General features: G+C 42.9%; 1 protein-coding gene across 5 annotated transcripts; it reads left to right on the top strand.

The window, feature by feature from the left end:
• The first annotated feature begins 1,252 nt into the window (after window positions 1-1,252).
• On the top strand, window positions 1,253-23,949 carry REST (RE1 silencing transcription factor). 5 transcript variants are annotated; one of them, XM_060236950.1, is made up of 4 exons: window positions 1,253-1,393; window positions 5,449-6,371; window positions 10,797-10,880; window positions 21,676-23,949. In XM_060236950.1, exons 2-4 carry the CDS (start codon window positions 5,459-5,461, stop codon window positions 23,487-23,489), a joined length of 2,811 nt encoding a protein of 936 aa, XP_060092933.1. In that variant the 5' UTR covers window positions 1,253-1,393; window positions 5,449-5,458; the 3' UTR covers window positions 23,490-23,949. The 5 variants fall into 5 exon arrangements, with proteins under 5 accessions (XP_060092933.1, XP_060092937.1, XP_060092936.1 ...); XM_060236954.1 differs by having other exon boundaries at window positions 1,329-1,347; XM_060236953.1 differs by lacking the exon at window positions 1,253-1,393 and adding an exon at window positions 1,738-1,864.
• The last annotated feature ends 1,899 nt before the right edge of the window (window positions 23,950-25,848 follow it).

Below are 25,848 nucleotides of genomic sequence, written 5' to 3'. Positions count from 1 at the left end.
GGAGGGTGGACTCTATGGCATTGTACCCCACAGAGGCTCCCCTCTCCTCCAGTCTCCATCCCCAAAACTCCAGTTTTCCAACCCTAATCTGTCAACCCAGCCCCTCCCTCCATTCCCCACCAACAGGGGGGACCAGGCCCAACTATCATTTTATATCAGCTGGGGGTTGCCAGGTCGGTGTTGAAAAATACCTGGAGACTTTGGGGGTGGAGCCAGGAGAGAGTGGGGTTTGGGGAGGGGACAGTCCTCAGCAGGGTACAATGCCATAGAGTCCACCCTTTAAGGCAGCCATTTTCTCCAGGGGAGAAGATCTCTGCCAGCTGGCGTTGTAAAAGCAGATCTCCAGGCCCCACCTGGAAGCTGGCAACCTTATAGCACGGCTGTTAATACTTCTTTGCTTTTCTTTCTACCCCCTCAACATTTTGGATATTGCTAATTTCTTCCTCCCTCTATGGCGTCAACAACTGTTCTTCTGCAACCTAACAATCCTCTTGTTTTTGCTCTCAACAAAAAGCACTCCATGGCCTGGAAGACGCTTCCACCGCCTGCCTTGCAGCCAGCCCTGCCAAGACAGCGGTGCGCCAATCACCTGGCGGGACCCTCCCACGCGTTCATTCGGGCTGCTCGCCTTTCCCTCAGTTGAGGCTTCGACTAGGCCAGGCCTGACCTGAGGGAGGGAAGGAAGGGGGAGGCGGCGGAGCCATGAGCAAAAGGGGGGCGTGGCCGGGCCGCCGCGGAGCCTCGGTGGGCGTGGCCCGCCCTCTCCCTGGCGGTGGCGGCCGTTGGTGCCGCAGCCGCGCGCGCGTGGTGGTGGTGGTGAGTGTGGTGGAATGCGCGCCGCTGCCCTGAGGAGACTCCTCGGTCGTCGTCGTCCCTTCGCTCGGGCCTTCTTTTCCCTAACGAGTTGAGGGAGTTTGGGGGGTGCCGCGGAGGGAGAAGGTGAGCGAGTTTCCCCCACAGGCGAAGCGAGGCCCGTGAAGGGGGGGGGGGGAAGAAAGCGGGCGCGAGCCGAGCTTGTGGCGCTGTCCAGGGCTGATCTGCAAGGCTGGCTGCTGCTGCGCATGGGACGGCGGCGGAGGGGGTGGAGTGAGGCGGTGGGGGGAGCGAGCGCAGGCAGGCCCCGGGCAGAGAGAGAGAGCGGAGAGGCTTGGCTGGCTGAGGAGCCCCCCCGCCCCGGTTCCCGCAGGCAGGAAGCCGCTGGGAAGAGCCCACCCCACCCGCGAAGGCGACGTCTCCCCCCCCCCCCTTTTGCCCACCGCCCTCAGTGGCAGGAAGGAAGGAAGGAAGAAAGGCAAGTTGGGCGAGGAGGAGCCGCTCGGGCTGAGGAGGCCGCGGGCAGCCGCCCTGGTGGGAAGCTGGACAGCGATTTCTCGCCCTTCCCCTCCCCGCCGCCGTGAGTCGAGGGGGGTGGGGTGACTCCATGGGGGGGGGAGGGAGGAATCGCACGAGGAATGGTCGCGCGGATGGGGTCTTTTTTTCTCTCCCTCCCCTCTGCCCTACAAGTGGGGCAGGGCCGTGAGTGGGCCTCACCACGTTTCCTTCTCCAGGGAAAGGGAAGCGGGCGCACTGCTCTCTCTCTCCCTTCCTCCCCCCAGCCAATGTTCCCTCTAAGCTGCAGAGTCTTGCGAGCAAAAATTCTACTTTGTGAGCTGCTGGCCTAAATGGTTGTGCTCTGGGGCCATTTTTCCTGAGCTAAGATGTGTGAGCTGGAGGCTAAGCAATCTGTGAGCTAGCTCACTCCAACTCAGCTTGGAGGGGACACTGCCTCCCAGCACATACACACATGCAGGCTCTATTCTCCTCCCCCAGCCAGCGCACAGGGCGAGCGAGCCAGGAGATTTCCCCCCACCACGGACGTGTGTGGGTAAGAGTTGGTGCAGGCTCGACGTGTGTGCCTGGAGCTTGGGGGGGGGGCGGGGGCGGAACGCAGCTGGCCGAAGCCACAAAACCCAAGTCCAGTGGCACACCTTGGAGACAGAACGATTTATTCCAGTTCTGTTTTGGTTTGGCAGCAACAAACTTCACCCGGCTGCTCCTCTCGAATTGTTATTAAAGTAGGGAGCAGGATGACTTCTTCTCCCCCCCCCCCCCGCCTTTCCTCAAACTCTCTTCCCAAGTCTCATCGTGGGATCTGTGAGCATTCCCACCCCCACCCCGAAAAAAACCCCCTCGCCATGTAAATATCGCTTACCTTAGCAAACGGCAACCTGGTAACAATTTCATTCCCGCCCCGCCCCAATTTCTTAGGTTTTTTTTGGGGGGGGGGGATATTTCAGGCGAGAAAGGGAAGGTTCCCCATCCCGCCTTTGCTGGCGCTTGAGCGTGGGGGCTGGTTGGGGCTGGGCAAATCGTTGACTCGGGAAACCCCGCAAGAGAAAGTTTGCGGAGGAGTTATGGTAACTTTTTTTTTTAAAGACGCGGAGTAAAGACAAAATGGGGGAGCAACGGGGAGCGGGGGAGTTTTGGCGAGGCCTGCTCGGGAAAAAACAAACAAAACAAAAGCTCGCCGACTTTAGTGAGTTTGTGATGTGTGCTGCAGGCAAGATTTTTGCGCAAAGAGCTGCTTTGTGCTGCTTCAACTTGGTATTTGAGAAAATGGCCGAATGCCTATTTCTGGAATGCAAGAGCAAGCCGATGGTGGTTGGGCTGGTGGCACACATGAAATTCATGGGGCGGGGGGACACTGCTTTAATTGCAGTCTCTCCTCTGAGTATTTGTAGCCTACAGATGGCAATTCTTTCAGTACTTACTTGGGAGTAAGACCCACTGAACTCAGCAGGACTTACCCAATGAGTAAATATGCAGAGGAACCGCCTGCAAGCGGCCCTTGCCTGGAGAGAGACTTCTTTCGGCACCTGAAAACTTTCGGATGGAGCTAGTTTTCTTTGCTTGCCGTTTGGAGACCGACTTTAGTGTTGCGTATGTAGGTCATTGAGCTGGTTTGTGCTTAGGCCAAAATGAGACCAGTGCTGAAGTATATGTCTGCCGCCCGCCCCCCTCCCCAGCTGCTGTTGGTTAGCTCCTTTCAAGCACAAATGAACTGCCTGACATACTTTTGTTGTTGAGGAATAAGCATAAATGTGTGACTTTTTCAGTAATATAGCAAAGGAGAAGGGGGTCAAAAGAACTCCTGGTGTAATCCCCGCATTTTGAAAATAAATCTTTAATCACACAATTTAAAGCATGGATAGCCACCCCAGTTTTGCTCTGAATCGCTGAACTATGCTTAAAGTAATGTAGGGCTGTATTTACTCTGGATGTGTTTAATCTGAATTAAAATGGAGCACATGCCTTTACACGTTAAGCTTCACTGCTCTGTGTTTTATTTGAATAGTTAGGAAGTTCCTGCTAGAATTAGAATGTTATGTGTATTTATTTCTTTTATAGTCCTGCTTTCTTGCTGATACTCAGTTTAGATTACAAAATCAATGCAACAGGAACAGTGTAATAAGATTGGATGAGTAGAGTAAGTTTAAATATTGGTTTTGTGATCCCATGTGGTTGTGCTGTAAATTTAAATAAACATCCTGAGTAGTCCATTCATATGGATTGACTTCTGAAAAGGTTTTAGTGGAGACTGAAGTATCAAGGGAAGTAAGGCCAAATGCAGTGAATTTATAGAATAGCAATATTACTTTTTGGCGTGGTAATACCAGCAGATTTTCTGCAACAGCTGTTGGTGTCTCATCAGACATTAGCAGGGAGGGGTAGCATTGGTTTTCATACACTACTAGTGAGCTTTGCAGGGGCTTCATTCTGACCCCTACTAGAGACAGAATTTTGGACTGCATGGGCCTTTGTTCCATTACTAGATGCTCTTGTTCCATTACTAGATGCTCCTGCTTCTCAGTTTTGAATGATGCATACTCAAGATCACTTCACACAGATTATTTGACTCTGGTGTACTTGAGTAATTCACATTTGCAGTCTGTATAATTATAGTAGTAAAAAGTGATGTGTGTTCCAGAATCCGTGCTGGTTCATAAAAGGGGAATTATAATCTGTCTTAATCATTGTGGTTCCAACGTTAGGCCTTCAAGGAACTGACAGTTTGTTCTGGAGATATATACAGGCAAATGTGAACAGACAGACACATTCCCACAATGCTTATGTGTCTGCATACCTACACTCTTAGTCCTGCTCTTTGACCTCTATTGAACCATGACTACCTTGGGTTATTTGTTAATTTCTTTGTTCTCATCTGACCTCCCTTCCCCCCATTCCTTCTTCTACTAAATGGCTTTTTAAGCTTCTTGTTTGATAGAATTCTTCTGCTGTAGCATGTATATTACCACTAGTAACAATAGATTGGTTGTTTGGTTTCGAAGCTCCTGTTGAGAAGAGTGTACTGGGAAGCTCATACCTTGAGGTAGCCTTAGTGTAGCCCATCATTGATTTTTAGTAGCTTGGTTATACAGGAATACGCTGTGGACTTTTTTTGAGAGTGCTTGAAAGTAAGGTCTTGAAGCAGCGGAAGGTTATGACTATTGCATGGTGTGTATGAAAGTTAGGATGGGAGAAGCTGGCCTTTGTGCTGAGTTACTGGACCCAGTATGGTCCTGTTTGTGGGTGCGGTTTTTTTGTAATACATGATAGAAGATGAAATAAAAACATTATTTTATTACTTTTTAAAATTTATGAATGATAATAAAATCATGCAAATTCAACTAAAACATGCTAGGTATCTATTTCCCATTGCAAGATATGGAATATGGCTTTTAAATAATGTAAATTGGACTTTCCTTTATATACTCTAAAATAAGTTGGTCAGTTGGTAGGTTATATATTGTTAGATTATTTTTATGAAATAATCGTTCATGGTTAATTCTTATGAAATAATGACAGTTTAATTCCAAACAGCTGTAATCAGTTATTTTAAAAATATATTTAACTTTCATTTCATGAGACTGTGCACTTCTTGACTTTTATCGCATAAACCCAGGAATAACCAAACAGCTGCAAAACTTAAAAAAGAAAGAAAAGTCAACCTATAAATTAGGCCATGACCACAGTAGAGTGTATGGAGTTCATTTGTAAAAGAGAGATACTGACTCTTAAAGGGCTGGGGACCAAAGTATCCTCAGTTCTTTCTTTGTTCTTGGATGGTGATAGAATACATTTTTTTTTAAAGCAAACTACTTATATAAAATGTGTAAATTTTGTAAAGTGTGTTACAATATTTGTCCATGGTAAAATATTAGCGGCTACTCAAGTCGATTAAAAAAAAAAGTCCCTTATGAGCAGAGAATAAAAGCAAGCATTCAATCAAGGGAGAAAAATAATAAAAACAAGAGAAACTATCTCAGAAACCTCCTGATATTACAGTTTTTTTAAATTTCTGATTTTAAGTACGTATTACCTGAAATTCTTTTGCTTTTGAAGATTATAGAATGGGTTCTTTATAAGAGTGGCATTCATAAAATCTTTTCTTTCGTTTCCTTTTAACAGAATTGTTACTATGGCAACACAGGTAATAGGGCAGTCTGGTGGCAACAGCCTGTTCCCTGGCAATACTAACCTTGGCATGGCGCTGCCAAACGACATGTATGACTTTGCTGAACTTTCAAAAGCTGAGCTGGCAGCTCCTCAGCTAATTATGTTGGCCAATGTTGCCCTGACGGGAGAAGTTAATGGCAGCTGCTGTGATTACATGGTTGGTGAAGAGAAGCAAATGGCTGAACTGACAACTGTGGGCAACACCAACTTTTCAGACAGTGATGGAGAAGATATAGATGATGCACATGATGTGGAGAGTGATCATGAAGGCCTGGAAGACATGGAACTGGCAGCCCTTGAAGCCCCTGTGGCTCCTGATACTGAAACTGCAGCAGTGACTGAGTCTTCTGTTCCATCTAGCCCAGGCAAAGACATCCCTCAGAAAGCATCAGATGTTCCAGATGCTCCAGAGACCACAGATGAGAAATGTAAGAGCTCAAAGAACAAGCCATTTCGTTGTAAGCCTTGTCAGTATGAGACAGAGTCAGAGAAGGAGTTTGTGGATCACATCCGGGTACATGGTGCCAACAGATTCATTGTAGAAGAAAAAGCTGAGAAGCATGGCCAGTCTAAAGAAACGGAGTCTAGTGGCACAGATGAGGTGGATTTCTCCAAGGGGCCCATTAGATGTGATCGCTGTGGCTATAACACTAGTAGATATGATCACTATCTAGCTCACTTGAAACACCACAACAAAGTAGGAGAAAATGAGCGGGTCTACAAATGCACCATCTGCACATATATGACAGTCAGTGAATACCACTGGAAGAAGCATCTAAGAAACCATTTTCCACGGAAAGTATACACATGCTCACAGTGCTCCTACTTTTCTGACAGAAAGAACAACTATATTCAACATATTCGAACTCATACAGGTGAGTGTTGTATCTCCACACTTACTGATTTGATGTATTTAAACCTTGCTTCTCAGCTAGACTGATTCACAGTGTGGCTTACAGATGAAGCTTTGTTTTTTCCACCCCAGCCTAATGAAAGAAACTTCTTCAAGTACTGCAGCATCTTTTGGGACCTGGCAAAACATTGGCAGTAGTTAGAAATGATAGGTGGGAGCTCCCAGAGGTCAGTCCTCCACTCTACCACCACTTTCCAGCTGTTGACGGTTTTAATAGCTGGGCCCTAGAATGTTCCTGCCAAACTAGATGAGTACTAAGAGTGTTGCGTTTGTTCTACTCAGGTGCACTGCTCAATATAATACTTCCCCCTGAATAATAATTGTTATTGTGATGCAGCACACTTTGCATATTTGGGTCTATCACATCAGAGGGACTTATGAACATATGAAGCTGCCTTCTACTGAATCAGACCCTCGGTCCATCAAAGTCAGTCTTGTCTACTGACTGTCAGCTGCTCTCCAGGGTCTCAAGCTAAGGTTTTTCACACCTATTTGCCTGGACCCTTTTAGTTGGAGATGCCGGGGATTGAACCTGGGACCTTCTGCTTCCCAAGCAGATGCTCTACCACTGAGCCACTGTTCCCCCCCCCCCATTTCTTGAATTCTTCATAACCTACACATTAGACTTTTTACATGGGGAAACTCAGGGTATATAAACACGTTTTATACTTGACTAGGTTAAAAGCCATACGCATCAGGCCACAATCCCTTTTATTTCAGAACAATACTTGGTTTTAAAAGAATTAATTTGGAGCAAACTGGTTTTAGAATGCAGACCTAGTGTAAATTGATTTTATTACATTTTAATTTTGTTGTCACAGTGCTGAAGGGGCAGTGGTCACTGTTGTAGACACTATTGTCCCAGCTACTACCCATGATAGCTAAATTAAATCTTTTTCTGTTCATAGACAAAAAAAAGCCAACGGTGTTTTGTGCTTTGGAAAGTACTTTGAACAGTCAGCTAACTTGGTTTTCCCTGCTCAGCTTTTTCCTCCTCTTATTGTTTGTGAGAGTCCATCACAAACATTTAAAACAAAATTACTTTTAAAACAAATGCAGAAGTAGAAAATAATAACATTGCCAAGAATCACCAGATGTAAAGTTAGTACAAAAACTAATTTAATTTTGAAATGCAAATTAGAAACCAGTTATCTGAATTAATGGTGACAAGAATAGCTGGAATAATTTTGAGCTTTTATTAATTAGCATTCTGTTACCAGCAGCCATAGTGTTCGTAGGATTGGACTTATGGATCTGACAGTATTGGTAATTAAGAAATTCCTGAATGGATTGGCATTTCTAGGGTTACCAGCCTCTAGGTGTGGCCTGGAGATCTCCTGCTTTTACAACTGATCTCCAGCTCCCCTGAAGAAAATGGCTGCTCTGAAGAGTGGACTCTATAGAGTTGTACCATGCTGAGGTCTCTCCCCTCCCCAAACCTGCCCTCTCCAGGCTCCACCCCCAAAGTCTCCTGGTATTTTCCCACCCTGACCTGGCAACCCTAGCCATATTTCTCATATAACAGAACTCAACATTTCCCAGAATCCAACCATAGAAAATGGGCTGCATGTATTAGAAATTACAACTGTGAGCATGAAGTGTCAGCATGAATTATTTCCCCATTTTTGTTCAGATTTTGCACTAATAAAGCTGCCATAAGTTAGGCTAAGATTGTTTGTTGCCCCCCGCCCCAAGACAGCAATTAACTAAGTATCACATATGGAAAGAACAAACTATTTTAGTGGTTTTGTTGCAGAGAATTTCATAGTAGGCTTAGAAATAGAGTTAGCAAGATAGAAATTTAGTGGATTATGAGACTTGCAAAAAGGAAGAGTATAAATATTTTTTAAAAATTTAATAACGAGTTGTGTCCTAATATGCAGAAGGGAAGAATCTTCATCTAGACAGTAAATATGAAGCAAAAAATGGGCTTTGGATTCATGTTTTTCATTCCTTGTTGTGATCTCTCTTCCTTGGGTTGACAGACCTGCTTGATGAAGAACCTAGTCATAACACAGCACCCTCTGCTGTATGGAGGTTTACCCAGTAGGAACCCTGTATCCATTACACTCTTTGGGGCTCTGCAGTTGAGGCTTCAGGTCTTCTGCAAACAAATAATCCTTTTGACAAATGGATACTCAAGGAAGAAACATTGCTTGTTCTGTTTAGATCATCCAGACGCACAGTTCACATGGCAGAGGAAAATCCCACAAAAGGCTTCTTGCCTGTCCCAAGCAAAGAGTTTTGCAGAGGGAAAGAATGTCCCGAGGAGCAGCTTTTTTAAAAAAACAAAGGACATACACACACACACTAGAACAACAATAGAAGAGCACACAACAGAGTATTCACAAAAGGCATTTTTGTCATCTCTCAATAGCTCATAGGAGGAAAGTGCTCATGTGGGAAACTATATGAAGGGAGAAGCTAGAAATGACAATTCACTTTCTGGCTAGAAACAATCCAATCAGAAGCAAAACAGAAGGAAAGGGCAGTATTAGAACACAAAGCACGCATTGCATTTCTCTAACCATACTACCAGCTGAACACACTGGGAAAAAAAGATAGCATGGAGCATTTGACATCCTTTATTGATCCTTGTGATGAAAACAGTTGTATCTACCAGGGTTGGAAAGCCAAGAAAGGCATAGCACACTCATACAGCACAAGTTTTACCAGCTCTGAAATGATTCCAAGGCATAGCTCATATTTTGTACTATCAAACCCAATCACTAAGGATGGGCCAGTCATAGTGATTGGCTGCCCCATATTCCAATAAATTTGCTGAATCCCTTTCCATTTGGCCTTCCTTTGTTGCACTCATGAGGTTAATTATCACTGCCTGCTGTCCTTCAAGCAACCCTTGTTCTCCATCTCCCATCCCTGTCACATAACCTTCATGGTTTGTGCTTATCAGGAGAGATTTGGGAATTGTTGCTAAACAACAACTGTTAACCTCTTGCCCCTTCTCAGTTCAGCCAGTGCTGCAGATGTTTGAGAGTAGTACCAAGCCGCGTAGATCCAGTATAAAATGGAGAATTATGTAAGCTGTTTTGGGGTCCACACTGGGGAGTAGCATGGAGTAGAAATGAGAAAAATATGTAATCTATCAAATCCTGTGAAAACAGAAGCAGTTTTGAAATATTCCAAATGCTTTTTGAACAGCATCGGGAATGGAGCTGTGAAAACAATTGTAAACTCTTGGTGTAGCAAGACTTCCGTACCTTTAAAAGCTGAATTGACAGCTGCAGAATCACAGCTAAAGCTGATGCTGTCACTGAGTGGGACACTCTTATGTGCACCTGTGCTGGCTGAACAACTGTTAAGAAATTTGGCATTATGCAGGAGCCAGTTTAGAAAAAAAAGCTGGCAACCCCAAAGCAGAGCAACCATTCAAGGAAGAACAGTTTTTGAACTAAAACACAGTAGGTTCATGTGGATGGTGGGAATGAAAATGTTTGCTGCAGTCATAGTTTGATGTATCGAATCTCAATCCAGTCTTCCTGCTCTGAGGTGGAGTATCTGTAAGAATTTTCTGAACAGTGCTAACAATATTCTGTGATGGTGTTTGTGCAGAGGGCTCTGTTTTTGTGCAAAGTGCATGTTCTTAGAATCAAAGTCCCTCCTACTCCCAGGTATTTTAATACATATGACATGAAGCCAGAGAGATAACTCTACGTTCTGTTCCCTGTTATTTGAGCTGTGAGGTCCTGACTGGGGTTTTATATAATAGGAAAGCTGAGATTAACTGGTAAAGTGGGAGGCAGGTATATGTGGGGAGGGGGCCTTAGTCCACTCTCATTGAGTTCAATTGCTGGTGTAAAAACTAGAGATGTGAAGACTGGGAAGGGAGGGGACTGGTGAAATCCGGGGTAGCACTTGAAAAAACAAACAAACCTGCTATGCACTGTAAAAAATACATTTTTGGAAAGAGTTTACTCACAGTTTACTCACTTAGAATGTACAGCATTAAAGATTTTGTCTAGGGCAGTCTGTATGTAGGTAATTCCTATGAGTACTGTGGACAAGTACACTGTTTTCAAGGATACAGTTATTGTTTAAATATGAATTTTGATAATAGTTAATATGTTGTTCAATATGTCATAAAAGAGTTCGGTGTTATAAAATAACAACATGCTTGTAGACCTTTCTATTGTAATTGTATGAGATTGTTCCTGCCCAAATAATATTATATTTTCTTCACTACAATTTGTTTTCTAATTCTCTTTCTTACCTCTAAGATGGCAAGATACATTTGCTTACTAAGGTAGCATAGGTTACAAGGATTTGCAGCTCTCGCTTATGTTGTCAGTTTCATACTTGGTAGCTTAATTTTTTTTATTTTGAGCATGTGGTGTGCTTATTTTAATGCCTCTGTTTGTTTTCTTAGGAGAACGTCCCTATCGATGTTCCATGTGTCCGTATTCAAGTTCTCAGAAGACACATTTAACCAGGCACATGCGCACTCATTCAGGTTGGTAACAAGGCAGTTCAAGAGCTGTGGTGGTTAAGAAGTTGGTAATATTGCTTATATGCTCAATAAACTGGTACAGGCATGGTCTGCACTGCAGGCCACATATGTTTCCTAAAGGTTTCTTGCTGAATTGCTAAGTAGAAGCCAGCCGAATGCACTGTATTGCTTACCCTGGGATATATGATTTGTGTAGTCACCCATCAGAGGTATGTCCAGAAAGAAACACTGGCTTCCAGATAATTCTTCAACTATTTGTGATATTTGACTCTTGACTAGGTGAATTCCAGCTGCTCTCGATTAAGATAGCTTTCATTATGCTGGGGGTGAGGCATTTTTTCACAGATTCTTTCCCAATTCACTTTTATATATTTTGTTATCTTTAGGCAGGTGTGGGGAACCTTTTTTCTGCCAAGGGCCATATGAATATTTATAACATCTGTCGTGGGCCATAAAAATTATCAACTTAAAAAACAGTGCTCCAACAAGGAAGAATGATTCAGGCCAGCAAAATTAATGCAAATAATTGTTTTTCTGTTTGAAGTCATGAGCGGAGAGCTTAATCTGACACACACACGGCCTGCCACCCTAGGCTAATGCATAGGTTCAGGACTTTTTTGTAGAAAAAGCCCAGCAGGAACTCAGTAGCATATTATACCACATCCCCTAATATTAGCATATTAGGTCACACCATCTGGGATAATCAAGTGCAAACTGAACTGTGACAGTAACTTTTCCAGGCCCTACAGCAATTCTGGATGGCCAGCCAGGTCCCAGGGAGGCTGCCACACAGTACATCTGGGCCCTGTAATCCCTGCCTAGCCCTGGGGAGGCTGCTGCACAGCGCAGCTGGGCCCCACAATCCTTGCTGGTCAGCCAGGCCCCAAGGAGGCTGCCACATGGCTCGGTTCGGTCCAGCAATCCCCGAGGGCCACACCAAGTGACCTCAAGGGCAGTATACGGCCCTCAGGACAGAGGTTCCCCACCTCTGTCTTAAGGTAACAACACTGAGACTAAGATTCAAAGCTGGGTGTGCCCCTGATATTTTCCCTGTATTTTCCTTTTAGAAGACAATCCACCGGGATCGCCAAACTGTTATGTACTTTCTATTTTTATGCATTCAAAAATATTAATATCTCATTTTATAGTCTAAGGAGGTTTTTAGTGCACCATGCAAAAACATCCCCACAATTAATAAATAAATAGTTTAATATCAGGAATAGAAACAGTATGGTTTCCACATGGCGTCAGAATCCCTTACAGTGAAATCCTAAACAAAGTTACACCCTTTTAAGTCAATTGAAGTCAGTGAGTTTAGAAGGGTGCAACTGTGTTTAGGACTGTACTGAAAGATTTCCTCCTGCTCGTTCTTGATTTTTCCTGACTGAACACTTTTGCCACCATACTTCGCAGAAAATGTTACTGAGGATCATTGGGACATGGGAGTGGGCTCATTCAGGACAGAAAGGAGGCTTGTTTTCTTTTGCTAGTAGTTGGTAGGTACTAGGCAGTGATGCTTTCTGAAGAACTCTGGCAAAGAAGTGGGGCTCAGAAGCTGGTGGAGTCAAATATTTGTTAACAGTAATTCTGCCCTCTTCTGTTTTCTTTTGCTATCTTTCCTGTTAACATGTTGTGCATGTATGTATAGCTATTCATATGGTAGTACATATATATGTAAGAATTGTTTCTTAAGTGATACAAGCATAAAATTGACTGATACCTTAACTCTGGACATTATGAACCATTGCAGATGTGGAGCTATTATCAGTTTTTTTTGTTTTGTATTTTGTGTGTGTGTGTCTGCACTTGTATGTCATGTCAGCCTCTAATGACTGACCCCTACTGGGGGCTTAGAGGATATTTAGGGAGGTGGCTGAATAAAGCCTACCCCCGCATCCTAATTGGGTATTTCAAGAACAGTCTCCCATCCAACTACTGCCCACAGTTGACCCTGCTTAGCTTCCAAGATCTGACAAGATCAGGCTTGCTGGGCTATCCAGTTCAGGGCAAGCTATTATCAGTTTTGATTACTTCCATTTGTTTTTTAAAATGGCTGTCAAACTGAATTAACTGAAAAGGAAAATTTCATATCTCATCAACTGCATGAGCATATTAAGAGATCATTCTGTTGTCAAGAGTTAGTAGAAAAACTGTTTGATCATGCATGTTCATTGAAGTCCTGGAATTAACAATAATTTTAAAAGAAATTTGTCCTGGGCAGCATCCAAGTTATCCTCATAGTATGCTTCCCTGGTCGCTAGTTTCTCTTCTGCCACTGTTCCCTGATACGATGAAATCTGCTTCCATGGACCTGAGGATCACGATAAGTGTGTGACTTCACTTGGAGACTATCACACAAAATTGAAAATTTAAGTACTATTAGAACATGGTTTGAAGACAGACGACTAGAAACTAGCTCTCACTAGCCCTCTGTTGTAAGCCTCTCTGAGCCCTGCTTGCAGGGAAGGGTGGCCAAGAAATCCAATTTAATAAAATAAATAATAAACATTGAAAGATTGCAGCACGTATTATTTGTGAAAGGTGCTGATGTCAAGAGAACGAGCCACACACATGAAGTTGCCGTGGGAAGCTTTAACATTTCATCCCTTACAGCTTATTCCATGCTCCATGAATAGGGTTGCCAAGTCCAATTTAAGAAATATCTGGGGACTTTGGGGGTGGAGCCAGGAGACTTTGGGGGTGGAGCCAGGAGCAAGGAAGTGACATCACTTCCAAGTCAAAGGTCAAGTGATGTCACTTCCTGAGCTTCACTCCTCTATATCACTTCCAGCACACTGCATCAAACCCCACCTCTAAAACCCTTCATGGGGGTTTAGGAATCCTAATTTCTACATCACTGAAATTGAATGTGTCCATCTAAAAAATTCAAACCCATGGGCAATGGCTATCCTCCTACACTTCAAAATGGGGTCTCTTCTAATACTAAATGTATATATCCCTCCCCAGCAAAAATGATCAGATATAGCAAGGTGCTGTAATTAATCTGAATTTTTTATTGAAGAACTTTTATTAGATACTCCAGCACACCTGATTCTAAAGGGGGGGGGGGAGAGAGACTTTAGTGCTAGACTCAATTCAAATGATAAGATTCTAATTGACAAATTTGGATGAAAGCTTGCTAAATAATGTCACTTAATTCAAAACAGATATGGGCTTCCCTCTTAAACAGTGGAAGCCATTCCCAACCTAGTAAGACTTAGTTACTGCTGTCTTCTCAGGTCAAACACAATTACAAGCCTAAGTAGCTCTATCAGACCTCTGGTAATTCTGTGGTCAGGTATTTCTCAGTTGCATTCTCTTTGCCACAAAAAAGAATTTGTAGCTCTTTATGCTTCAGGAACTTGGCAATTTGGAAGCTTAAGATAATTCACAGCAGAGAAAATTCTTATATGCACACTAGAGCATATTATGTCCTCCTCTATGTCTAGCAATTGGGAGTGGAGGTTTGCATATATCACCCCTACCAAAAATCCTAATAAGCAGCTCTGGTTACCATCATGTAATAGAATAGCTCTAGGGTTGCCAGGACCTGTCACTGACCAGAGGCAGGAGTAGGGTTGCCAGCTCCAGGTTGGGGTATTCCTGGAGACTTGGAGGTGGAGCCTGGGGAGGACACGGAACTTAGTGGATTACAATGCTCCCAAAGTCCACCCTCCAAAGCATCCATTTTCTCCAGCAGAAATTGACTTTGTAATCTGGAGATATGCCATAATTCCAGGAAATACTTTCAAGTATCAGTTATTCATCTTTTCATTTAGTGGGATTAGAAAAGAACACAATATCAAAACAATATCTGCAGTACTGCATTTAGAACACCTGAGACTCAGAAGCAATGTTCCCTCTAAACTGTGGGGTCATGTGAGCAAAAAATCTACTTTGTAAGCTATTGGCATTGAAGTCATGAGCTCCTGCATAAATTAGTTTCATGTGGGGCCATTTTTCCTGAGCTAAGACCAAAATGTGTGAGCTGGAAACTAAAAACTGAACTAGCTCACACTAACTCAGCTTAGAGGAAACATTGCTCAAAAATATGTTTAAAAGTCATCTAGAACCAACATATTCATAATGCAATAAACTATATTGCTTCCTTTTCACAAAAAATACAATTCCTGTCAAACTGTCTGATCTTTACCTGGAAAATCCCTCCCCACAGTCGTTATAGGATTGGTTTGTTTGGTGTGTTTGTTGTGATAAAAAACCTGCTATATCTTAAGGGGGGGGGAAGGAGAGCAGGATAATTAACTCAGCTAAACAATGCTAGCAAATAAAAATAGGTTAGTTTTAACACCCATTTTCTCAAGTGAAAATGACTTCTGTAATCTGCAAATCAGTTGAATAAGTATGCTTGCACATGAAAAAAATATACCTTGAATTAAACTTTGTTGGTCTTAAAGGTGCCACTGGGTTCAAAGTTTTAGCAAGGTTTTAAAAATTAAGACAAATTTCTTCAGAATGTTCCAGACACCCGGGCCAGCATATACCAAAGTTAAGCTGAACATGGGGTAGCCAAAGGCAATAAAAGCAGAGGAGGCAATAAATCAGATAAGACAATGAAAAAATAAACAGTCTCCACAAGAACGCAAGGCTGGGACTGCGCTTAGCCAACCCGGCTGAGAAGCACATAAAACGAAAACTTAAGTACTCTAAACCGATACCTTAAATCATTTAAAATCAAGCTTTAGAAAGCACCTTAGTCACAGAGCAAAACAGCGTCAGAAGACTACTCCTTGCCTGCACACACATCCACTGCACTTCCTGTTCTGGAAGAGAGGCTTTTCTTCTTAAAGGCAAAACAACCCCAAAAGTTCTCAATAAATATTCTACTGCAAAGTTCTGCAGAAGTTGCTGCTGACAGGTTGAGGGCAAGGCAGTTTATCAGTTCATGCATCATTCAAAATCTCATCAAGAACACCTCATGCCTTTCTGTTCTGCAGTGAAGACACAGGGCAGGTTTGTGTGACGAGAAAATGTTTGCTAGATCTCCCTCTCTCTGTGCCTGGAAGGAATGTTTATTTACACACCAACCACCTCTACAAATCTTCCTTACTAACAGGACAGGACACACACACACACACCCTCCCTTCCCTTCTTTTTCGGCTCTTGCTTAGCATGCCTGGGTGAGGACTGGACTCCAGTGCCGAGCCTTCGGTGGGTGCAGGGAATCAGGCAGGCTCTCTCCGGGAGAGTGGCATGAAGTTCCCCCCCTCCCCCCGCTTCTGGACTTTTGGAGACCGGGGGAGGAGGCTATAAATTCTGGAGTCCCCCGCCAGGGCGGGGGGGTTGGGAAGCCTATCCATGAAGGGTATATCAGTCGTCAAGAAACTTCTGCAGTTAGACATGTTGAATTTTTGGGAGATGCACCAACAATCCTGATGGGCATCATTTCCAAAGTAGAACAATATCTAGTCTTGTTGGTTACTGTAACAAAGCTTAGTAAGGTTTGGAATACAAAGACGTAGCTATTTACTAATTGGATGAAGGACATTGATTATTTATTACCCACCTAAGCAGCACTTCTTCAGCTCACTAAATTTGCAGTTTATTGAGCTTAGCCCATCTGTGATCAAACTCTGCTGATATGTTCACGTGCATCTTGCCTAACAGAATGGACTGCTATAAGACCATGGTACCCAGCATGCTTTATAGCCTGGTCTTCTGACGTGATGCCTGCTTTTTTAAGCTACAGTTCTGTAATATCAGGAGGACTGGTTTTTTTACCAATAGAAGGAAAACAGATGAACGAAAGGCAAATGCACCCAAAAATTGACTCCTGTGTCCTTTCATTGTAGCAATAACTCAAGATAATATTACTGAGAGAGCAATCCTAAGAAGGTTAATTCAGAAGGTTAGTCTGATTTTATTAAGTGGGGCTTACTCCCAAGAAAAGTGTACTTAGGATTGCATCCTATGATGTAACAAGGTTGTTATGAAGAAAAAATGGAGAGTGAAAAGCCATCATCGGCACCCTGATATCCTTGGAGGAGGGATGGGATAAAAGTGTAATAGATAATGAAAATTATTGGTGTTCAGCTCATAGCACTGCTGATTGTTTTGATACAGCAGAGTTGTAATAAAAATGGAAGAAATAACAATGTGCATCTCGGCCTGGTCATGGCTTTCATGCTCGTGTCATGCATCTTTTATGCTGAATGGGCACAAAGCATTCTGAATGTGCTCTCATTTCTTTATCGTGGGATGGTGTACCGCATTAGTAATCTGGTGGCCATATGGACAAATGTGTATTACTATTCAAAGTTGTTGTTGGCTCCACATCTGTAATTGTTTATAACTTTATTGTAAAGCCTCCACAGAGTCTCATGTTTGTATCGCAAAAGGAGCAGTCCTAGCATAAAATGGTACATAATGCCTTTACTATGATAACACATGAGATTGAAAATAATAAATTAGCACAATTTGTGTGCTTAAATCATATTTTCACTGGAATTTAAGAGGCTCCCATGGGATCGTTGTATCCAGAGGCTTTCTGGAAGAGCTGCAAAGACAGCTGGTGCGAAGGCAGTAGCTACTGGGGGGCAACATCCTCTTTAGTGCAGTTCCTGGTTTCTGTGTCAGTCCTTGCAGGCTGGACTGCGGAACTGGCTTAATGGCTCACTTGATAGATTCCTTGACTTAGCACAGCTGGTGGGGTGGCCATTCTCCTGGCACGCTGGTTAACAGTTTCCTGCTCAGTACTCTTGTTGAATCTTCTTGGACCTCAGCTGCCCAGTCTACCTAATGCTCATGAGCCTTGCTGTTTGCACAACTGGATTCTACTCGAGGTAGCATTATGTAGCTCAGGCACAAGGATAGTTTGAAGATGCTAAGTACTACTGATATATGGTGCAGTATGCACTTTCAAGTACTCTTTACACTGGTTTTGCATTTGTTTGAATTTGTGTAGGGGTGTTGAAATAATAATTTAGAATTTCTAGACAGGTGACTAAGGCAGCTTCTAAAAGGAAAAACAAGGGGGGAAAAGCTGGTGTGTGTAAGCAGGACATTTGGACATGTTTTGAATGGATCCTGGCCTATGTGCTAAATGTAGGGTTATTAGAGACCACATAATACTTTTTTAAGACAATGCAGTGTGAAGACTTCTGAGTTAGCCGGAACTGTTCCTCAAGTTACAAGATTTTTAAAGGTGGGAGGAGAAAAGGATATTCCAGGCCATGATTTTAAATGCCTGTCACCATAGCATAATGCCATTTTACCAGAGGTGCAACAGTGCCTGTGGCTGAGGTATGAGAGATGAGGATTGTGGTACAAATAAATTAAAAAGAGAATCCTGAAGAGTGAAATGATGACATTTCTCACAAGAAATCTACAGCATCCTGAGGCAAATTATGCTTGTTGCTGTAGCTGCAGGTATCCAGGGGGTCCTTGCTCCTTTTCAAGCATCTGTGAAAGAGGTTGCTTTGAAGCAGAGAAGTTGCAAGCAGGAAAGGAGTGGTTAACTCTTCATCTGCTGGTCTGTTTCCCTTGAATTTTTCTAGCCCAAGCTTCTTTTATCCCAGCCTGTGCTATAAAGCCTCGTTTAAACATAAATCACACCGTCGCTATTGCATCAGATTTTTCAGTTGCACAAACACCTTCAAGCAAAGCAGAGATCTTTCTTCAAATTTACTTTAACCCTTTATCTGAGTATTAATAGAAAAAAATCCTAAGTGTCTGTCCTGGGGTGTTGAAATAATAACAAAGTTTTGTTTACCTCTGGGTAGTAGAGATTTGTAGATGTACTTTAAAGGCTCAGGGCAGGTAACACAATGCTTTTGTTGTTGTTGTTCAGTCACACAGTCGATTCTGACTCTTTGTGATTCCATGGACCAAGTCCCACCAGGCCCGCCTGTTTTCCACCATCCTCCGAAGTCTGCTCAAATTCGTGTTAGTTACATCAGTAATGCTGTACACAATACAACATCCCCCCCCCCCAATTTTAAAAGACTACAGTTTAATTGTATTGTAACTGTAGCACTTTTCCTTCTCATGTGCCATTTTCCCAATTTCGTTTCTGCCCTGGTCCCTTATGATTTCCCCAAGAGAAAAAAACAGTACTTGCATGTCTCTTCCTGTGAGGTGACTCCTCAAGGGCTGTGATCTTGATCTGATTTGAGCCCTCTCCATGACTATATTTATCCTTTAAAAATGAAACTTAACATAAATGTGCATTGTATTTATTTAATATCACGCCCTGCTTCACAAATGGATTCAGGGCGGCTCACAACATCATAAAAATACAATAAAACCAATGATATAAAAATAGTGAAGCAATTTAAACAATTAAAACAAGATGGTGTTAAAACACAAATAATCTAATGTCTCCTGTGATGTTTCAACAGGAAATCGTAGCTAGCCTGAATGATAAGAGTTTTATATATAAGATATTTTGGGAAGTACCTAGAATATAGTGCCCCATAGATAATGCCCAGTTTCTGGAAAGCACTAGGCAGGTACTAAGGGCAGGGAAGGCTAAGATGGTTTAACTCCCACTGCCTCACCCAAAGGCCTGCCAGAACAGCTTTGTCTTACAGGCCCTGTGGAACTGTAGTAGCTCTAACAGCACTGTAGTAGCTTCCAAGTGGGAGCGTGTTCCACCAGGCCAGGAGGAGCAGGGCCGAAAGAGCCCTGATTGAAGCTAAATGGATGTCTCTCAGGTTGGGGATTACTAAGAGGTGCTCTCTGGGGCACATATGGGGAGGGGCAGTTCTGCAGATATGCTTATCCCAGGCTGTGTAGGGCTTTAAAGCTCAATACCATAACCTTGAACCGGATTCAGTATTCAGTCGGCAGGTAGTGCAGTTGACGAAGCACTGGCTGAATGCAGCCTTGCAAAGGCATTAAAGTCAGCAGGCATGCTGCCACATTTTGCATTAACTGCAGTTTCCAGATCAGATTCAAGGGTAGCCCATGTAGGGCAAGTTACAGTAATCCAACCTGGAAGTGACCATTGCATGGATCGCTGTAGCTGAGAGATGAGATAGGGAACCAGCTGCCTGATCAGGCAAAGGTGGTAAGAAGCCTGTCTGGCAACTGTGGTGACCTGGGCCTCCATAGAAAGTGAGGGATCCAGAATCACCCCAAGGCTCCTCACTCTTAGCTTAACCTGGCCCTGAGAACCGCAAGGTTCCTAATTCAGCCTTGATCATTTGATAGTAGTTCTTCTTGCCTAGGAACATGTGTTAGGGTGGCAAATGCTGCACATGTCTTCTACCCTTCTCAAAATGGGAAATACACACCTCCTGGAACATTCTCTTCTTTGCCTGGTGTTCAGGAAATGGGGGATGCAGGAACCCTTGAACGCAATCCCATTTCCATTGTGTTCATTTGGGGAGGGAGTGAAGCTGGTTTCCCAGTTGCATTAAGAAAGTGAGACATTCTAAAAAACCTCTTATTTATTTAATTTCAATCCCAAATGTAAATCCATTAAAACATATATGAGATTCATACACCATTAATCAAAATTCAATACTTAAACATTGTGCACAGTAATTTTAGAAAAGATATCCTTGGATGCTCTCATCAAGACCCAGAGAAAATGGGAGGTTGGCAAGAACAAGAATACATTCACACATCAAGTACATTTTTCCATCCATAGGAGCCAATGTAACTGCCAGCCAACTCAGTGATGAGTAACTAACATATGGAGATGTACACACCAGAGCTCAACCCCTTTCTCTTTCAGAGTTATGTGAATCTGGGAAGGCTGTGTTAAGCTAGGTTGACTCAGAGAGTAAGGTTAATTAAAATAGGAAACTAGGCTCTTATTCTCTATCTATTTAGAATTTGATAGTATAGAAACATTCCAGAAATCAAAAGTCATGTGTGGCAAAAAGCGTTATTGATACCAAGGTCACATCACCCAATGTGATGTGAAGCACCCTGGGAAACAGAACCAAAGTTAGCATGGTTTTAACTATAGAGGTTAAGTACTACAGAAATTGAAATAACGTTGGGTTAGCATGGGCAGACAACTGAGACTCGAGTCCAGCCCTAATTCTGCAACACTTAGGCAAAGCTCTTGGGCAATAGCCTAATCAAACTTGTTTCATTGATAGGAGCATTTATTTTGGATAAGACCGGGAAGCCTATGTGAATTTCTCATCATTTTGCTGAATGATGAGAAATCTGCTCACGGGAAATATGTGGAATAAGAGTTAATATCTTTAATACCTGAAATGTTTTCATTTGTTGCTTGCAGAGGTGTGTCAATTTGACAGTTTTGCAAGCATGTGGAAGCATGGATCAAGTGAAGTACTGCACAAAAGACTGACTGTTTTTATTTCTGGCATACACCTGCCTTTTAGATATGAATGTTAAAGTATGAGTCATCGATCACCTGGAACTTGTATAAAATGTGTGGAGGGGCAATTTGGTCACTCAAAAAAAATGTTATTTTACTCTGGAAGAATACAGTAGATTGTGAGATTTGGTGTAATGTTTGTGTAAGACTATTCATATCTAATTTTCATTTTTCTACACTGCCTTCAATGGACCAGTTTGGTATGGATTCGAATTGCTAATATTTCTGTAGAATGATCTCTCCTGGTATGTATTGATCATAGACCAGCATATGTGGCTTAGTTTTTGCTTGCATGTTTGTTTTTGTTTTCTTCTGTTTTTTATATTTTGTGGCTTGTCTTTTTGTGAACGTGTTAACGTTAAATCATTTTTTTCAATTCAAGAAAACAAAAGCATGAATCAATGTGTAAATGTGTCACTGTATGGTTAAGTTACTGTTCCTAATGAAATGATGGGTAATTGTTCCTCTTCCTTGCCTCAGGTGAGAAGCCATTTAAATGTGAGCAGTGCAGCTATGTGGCATCAAACCAGCATGAAGTGACTCGGCATGCAAGGCAGGTTCACGATGGACCCAAACCACTGACCTGCCCCCACTGTGAGTACAAAACAGCTGACCGAAGCAACTTTAAGAAGCACGTTGAGCTCCACGTCAGTCCGCGACAGTTCCTGTGTCCTGTCTGTGAGTATGCAGCATCCAAGAAATGTAACCTGCAGTATCACATTAAATCCAGGCATCCTGATTGCTGCGGTATCACAATGGACGTCTCGAAAGTTAGACTACGGACTAAAAAGAGTGAAGCAAACACTTCAGAAAATGCTGGTAATGATAATAAAGGGGGGCAAGAGAAAACAAAGAAAGAATCTACTGAAAAGAAGAGTGAGAAAGCTGTAAAAGAAGAGAAGAAGGAGAACTTGTCTAAAGAAAAGAAACCAGCTAGCAGTGTTGGTACAGGCCAGGTGACCACCCGAAGTCGCAAGACAGTGGCTGAAAAGGAGGCTGTGAAACCTGACAAAATTACTGAGAAAGCTGGTAAAACAAAGAAGTCAAAAAGAAAAGCTGATGCTTTGACTTCGAAAAAAGATCCTGTGCCAGAAATTGATGTAATAGCAAAAAAGAAAAAGAAAACAGAGAAAAAGTCCTCCAGATGTCAGGACTCTCAAAAGGTTGAAACCAAATCAGAGACAGCCAGAAAGCAAAATTCCTGCCATAAGAAAAACAAGAAAAAGAAATCCCAGAAGAGTAAGGCTAGTAAAAGCAATAAAACTCCAGAGGGCAAAAGTGTCCCAGATAAGGCTCCTGTCTCTGAAGAATTGTCTGTTACGCAAGAGGAAGAAACTAAGTCAGCTGATGAGCCTTGCAGTGGCCCACCACTCACTGATGCTCCAGGGAATGAAGAGAACCAAGGAGTTGTCATTGATGCTCCAAAGAATGGGGAGAACCAGGAACTTGTCCTGAGGGAGAATCTGCAGGATCAAGAGCCACAGGATCATGAGCCACAGGCTGAAGAGATGCAGGCAGAAGAACTGCGGGCTGAAGAACCACAGCCTGCTCAGCATATGGTCGAAACCATGGAGTTAGAGGTGAAAGACCAAGAAACGCCCATGGCAGAAGAGAAGGCTGCAGAAGCTTCTCAGAGCGAAGTTGAAACAGAACTACCTCTCATTCCTGAAGCCAGCTCTGAGGACTCTTCTGATAACACCTTGGAAAAGGAGACTGATGTGCTAAAGGACACTTTACCAGATTTGGCCCAAGAGATTCAGACTACACACAGTTGTGAGGTGGAAACGGTAGCTAATCCAGATTTGGTTGAAACAACTCAGCCGATGGAAATTTGTGAAACAGAAACTGTAAAAGCGCCACATCCAGAAGATGACAGTTCTACAAAAGAGCTGCAGGCTGAAGACCCAGAAGGAACGCAATCTTCACAGTTGCCCCAAAAACCTGAGCAGAGCACGAAAGTGGATCTGGCTACAGCATCGCCCAGCAGCGTAACAGTGAACGAAAGTCAGGAAATGGAAGAAGATGAGGGCATCCACAGTCATGATGGTAGTGATATAAGTGATAACATATCAGAAAGAAGTGATGATTCTGGATTAAATGGTGCTCGGTCAGTGCAGGAGGAAACAAATCAGAAACCATCTCAAGAAGTGGCAAAAGCTGAGGCCATAAAGGAGAACTATGTGTGTATATTTTGTGATCGTTCTTTTAACAAAGAAAGTGAATACAGTAAGCACCTGAACCGCCATTTGGTAAATGTGTACTATCTTGAGAAGGCAACAAAGGGGCAAGATTAACCAAACTGCTGTTTAACGACAGTGATTTCTTCCTCTGTAAGATCTTCTAGAGCTTTGGTACAGTTCTTGTAGAATCTTTGCTTAAGCTCTGTTGGCTTATATACTTTTAACGTTTGTTGGTTGTGTTTTTCCTGACCTTCGATGACATGTTGAACTATTTGTATCTCTTTGTGTAGAGAGGGCAAGTAGGGTATGTAACGCTGTGGCTTGTTAAGTCTGCGTAATCTCCTGGATACATCTCTGGAATCCTTTGAGTATTTCTGAGAACATCCACCAGAACTCTTCATAAGTAGTTGATCCCGGGTGGACTTGGGGCACAGTCCATTTGGAGTGTCCTGCACACACTCAGAAGAAACAAATGAGAGTTTCTGAGAGTGATGCTGTGATCCTGTACTATTCTGTATGCTTCCATGGACTTGTGGAGGAGATGTTCTCAGTGGACTGGACCTGTTCAGTCATTACATTCCCAGCAGAAATGTCAACCTGATCAGAGACATGGGCATACATTCTCTCCCATCCCTGTCCCTGCTAATGGTGAAAAGTGAACTTGAATTACTACATCGATTTGTCTGTGACATTCTCTGATCATCCAGTCCAAGCTCTCCTCCCTCCCCCTTTTGTTTGACTTCATTTAGAGACCCATCACAGTGCAGAAGCTTCTTCCATGTGGTCTCATTCTATGTGCCATGCACCCTGTGTTTGTGCATGTATGTGTGTGTGTGTGTGAGCAGCAGAACTACTAAGGCAAGGCCAATTATGTGGGTCTTTCTCACCTATCTGGAAATTTTGCATAGATGGTGTTCTCCATGTGATTCTGAAATTCAGAATACTCAGCTGAGTGTGAATGGGGTCTTTATGTAGGCAGGTGATTAAGAAGATACAGTATTCATAGAAACAAAGCACAGGCGGATTCACCACATTCTGCGTTAAGGGGTGTGGCTTTGAGTCTCAGGTATCTGAGACTCATCCCAGGTTAATACGTCCCTGGACAAATGCACAAGCCCTCAGTGCTTGATGAACCAAGTTTTTCTCTGAACAGAACGGGAAGGATATTGCTCTGATACTTTAATCTGTTTTAGTTTTAGTTTATCTTAACCTGTTGGTGTGATGAGTGCTTAAAGAAGAACTCATTAGCTGATCCGCAAAAAATGCGGTGACTTATTTTGTAAAAATGGCACTTTGGGGGAGATGTTGGCTAGCAGTAATCACTTGGTCGTATTTTTAAGTTGCATATACATTTCAGGTCCCCTAATCATGATCAGCAAGCCAAAATTTTGGAGTAATCTGTCCATCTAGTTGATTGGTGAATCCATCTTTGGTAAATATTACTTTAAACACAAGCTGATTGTTTCCTTTTGTGCTTTAAGAGAGGGGGAAAAAATTGCACATAATTTGTTATTTTTACCTATGCAGTTTAAGCCTTTAGTTTAGTATTTGTTTTATATGAACTCTTTTTTTATATGCATGTTTGGTTTTGTTAATGGATCTCTTTCCTTTAATGCTGATAATTTTGAGGTTTGTTGGTTATCATTGTCAGTGCTCTGCCTTTCTTGACCACAACCTTTAATAGTTCTCATATTGCTTGTCATGTTTGTAAAGATTTTGGGCTCTGCCACAGCAGCGGTAATTGCATGCCTTTTGGAGGCAATTACACAGTGTTCTTTAGAGAAAAGTGCTCCTACACAAGCCTCACTGAACTGAATGGGAGCTTCACCCACAGCTTGGTAGTGCTCCTGCAGTGCTCTTGGTCTCCTTGTCGGGATTGCACAGAGGAGCTCCCCAGTAGATCGTCTGGTGAAAAAAGGTCGCGATTTCCTCCAAAACAAGCTGTTCGTTGTGCATGTTTCCTGACTGCTTGTCAGTGCAATTAAGACAAATCATTGCATTGTGGAAAATTCCTTGCATCAATAAAAACAAACAAACCGGTAAGCAACAAACCTTGAAATGGGGACAATGTAGAAATACCTGTTCCTTATTCAATCAAGTTTTAATTAAATTAATTACCCCTGTCCATTTATGGTTGGCACAAAGAGGAATAAAAATGATTGGGTGTTGGACGTGCAGCCACTGGGAGAAAAGTTGCAAGTAATTTTAATGCACAGGTCTGTTCCCAGTTAGGTTGATCTTTTTGGAGTAAGCAAAGAGTGAAAAATCAGCAATGGTCTGCAAAACTGAGCAAGACTCCTTCTCCAGTACCTCCACCCTGTACACCCCAAGTCATTATTGTTGACCTGAAATCCGTGAACGTAAGTGGTCTCTGGAGCCCTAAAGAACTAAGCTTGTGCTGCTAAAGGGCATGATCCACTAAAAAGTTCTCCCATGTAATCCCCATTAAAACGAACAGGTCGATTTGATCAGA

This window comes from Heteronotia binoei, chromosome 4 (assembly GCF_032191835.1).
Source record: "Heteronotia binoei isolate CCM8104 ecotype False Entrance Well chromosome 4, APGP_CSIRO_Hbin_v1, whole genome shotgun sequence".
NCBI lineage: Eukaryota > Metazoa > Chordata > Lepidosauria > Squamata > Gekkonidae > Heteronotia > Heteronotia binoei.
Note: the sequence above shows the minus strand (reverse complement) of the source record. Positions and strands in the feature narration are given on the sequence as shown.

What these genes read in the sequence shown, in the direction of transcription:
- REST (XM_060236949.1), top strand. Translation starts at nt 2,870, where the DNA reads ATGGAGCTAGTTTTCTTTGCTTGCCGTTTGGAGACCGACTTTAGTGTT. An exon ending in GAGACCGACTTTAGTGTTGC is followed by an intron (nt 2,920 to 5,448) that starts GTATGTAGGTCA and finishes TCCTTTTAACAG; the next exon opens with AATTGTTACTATGGCAACAC. An exon ending in GCACATGCGCACTCATTCAG is followed by an intron (nt 10,881 to 21,675) that starts GTTGGTAACAAG and finishes TCCTTGCCTCAG; the next exon opens with GTGAGAAGCCATTTAAATGT.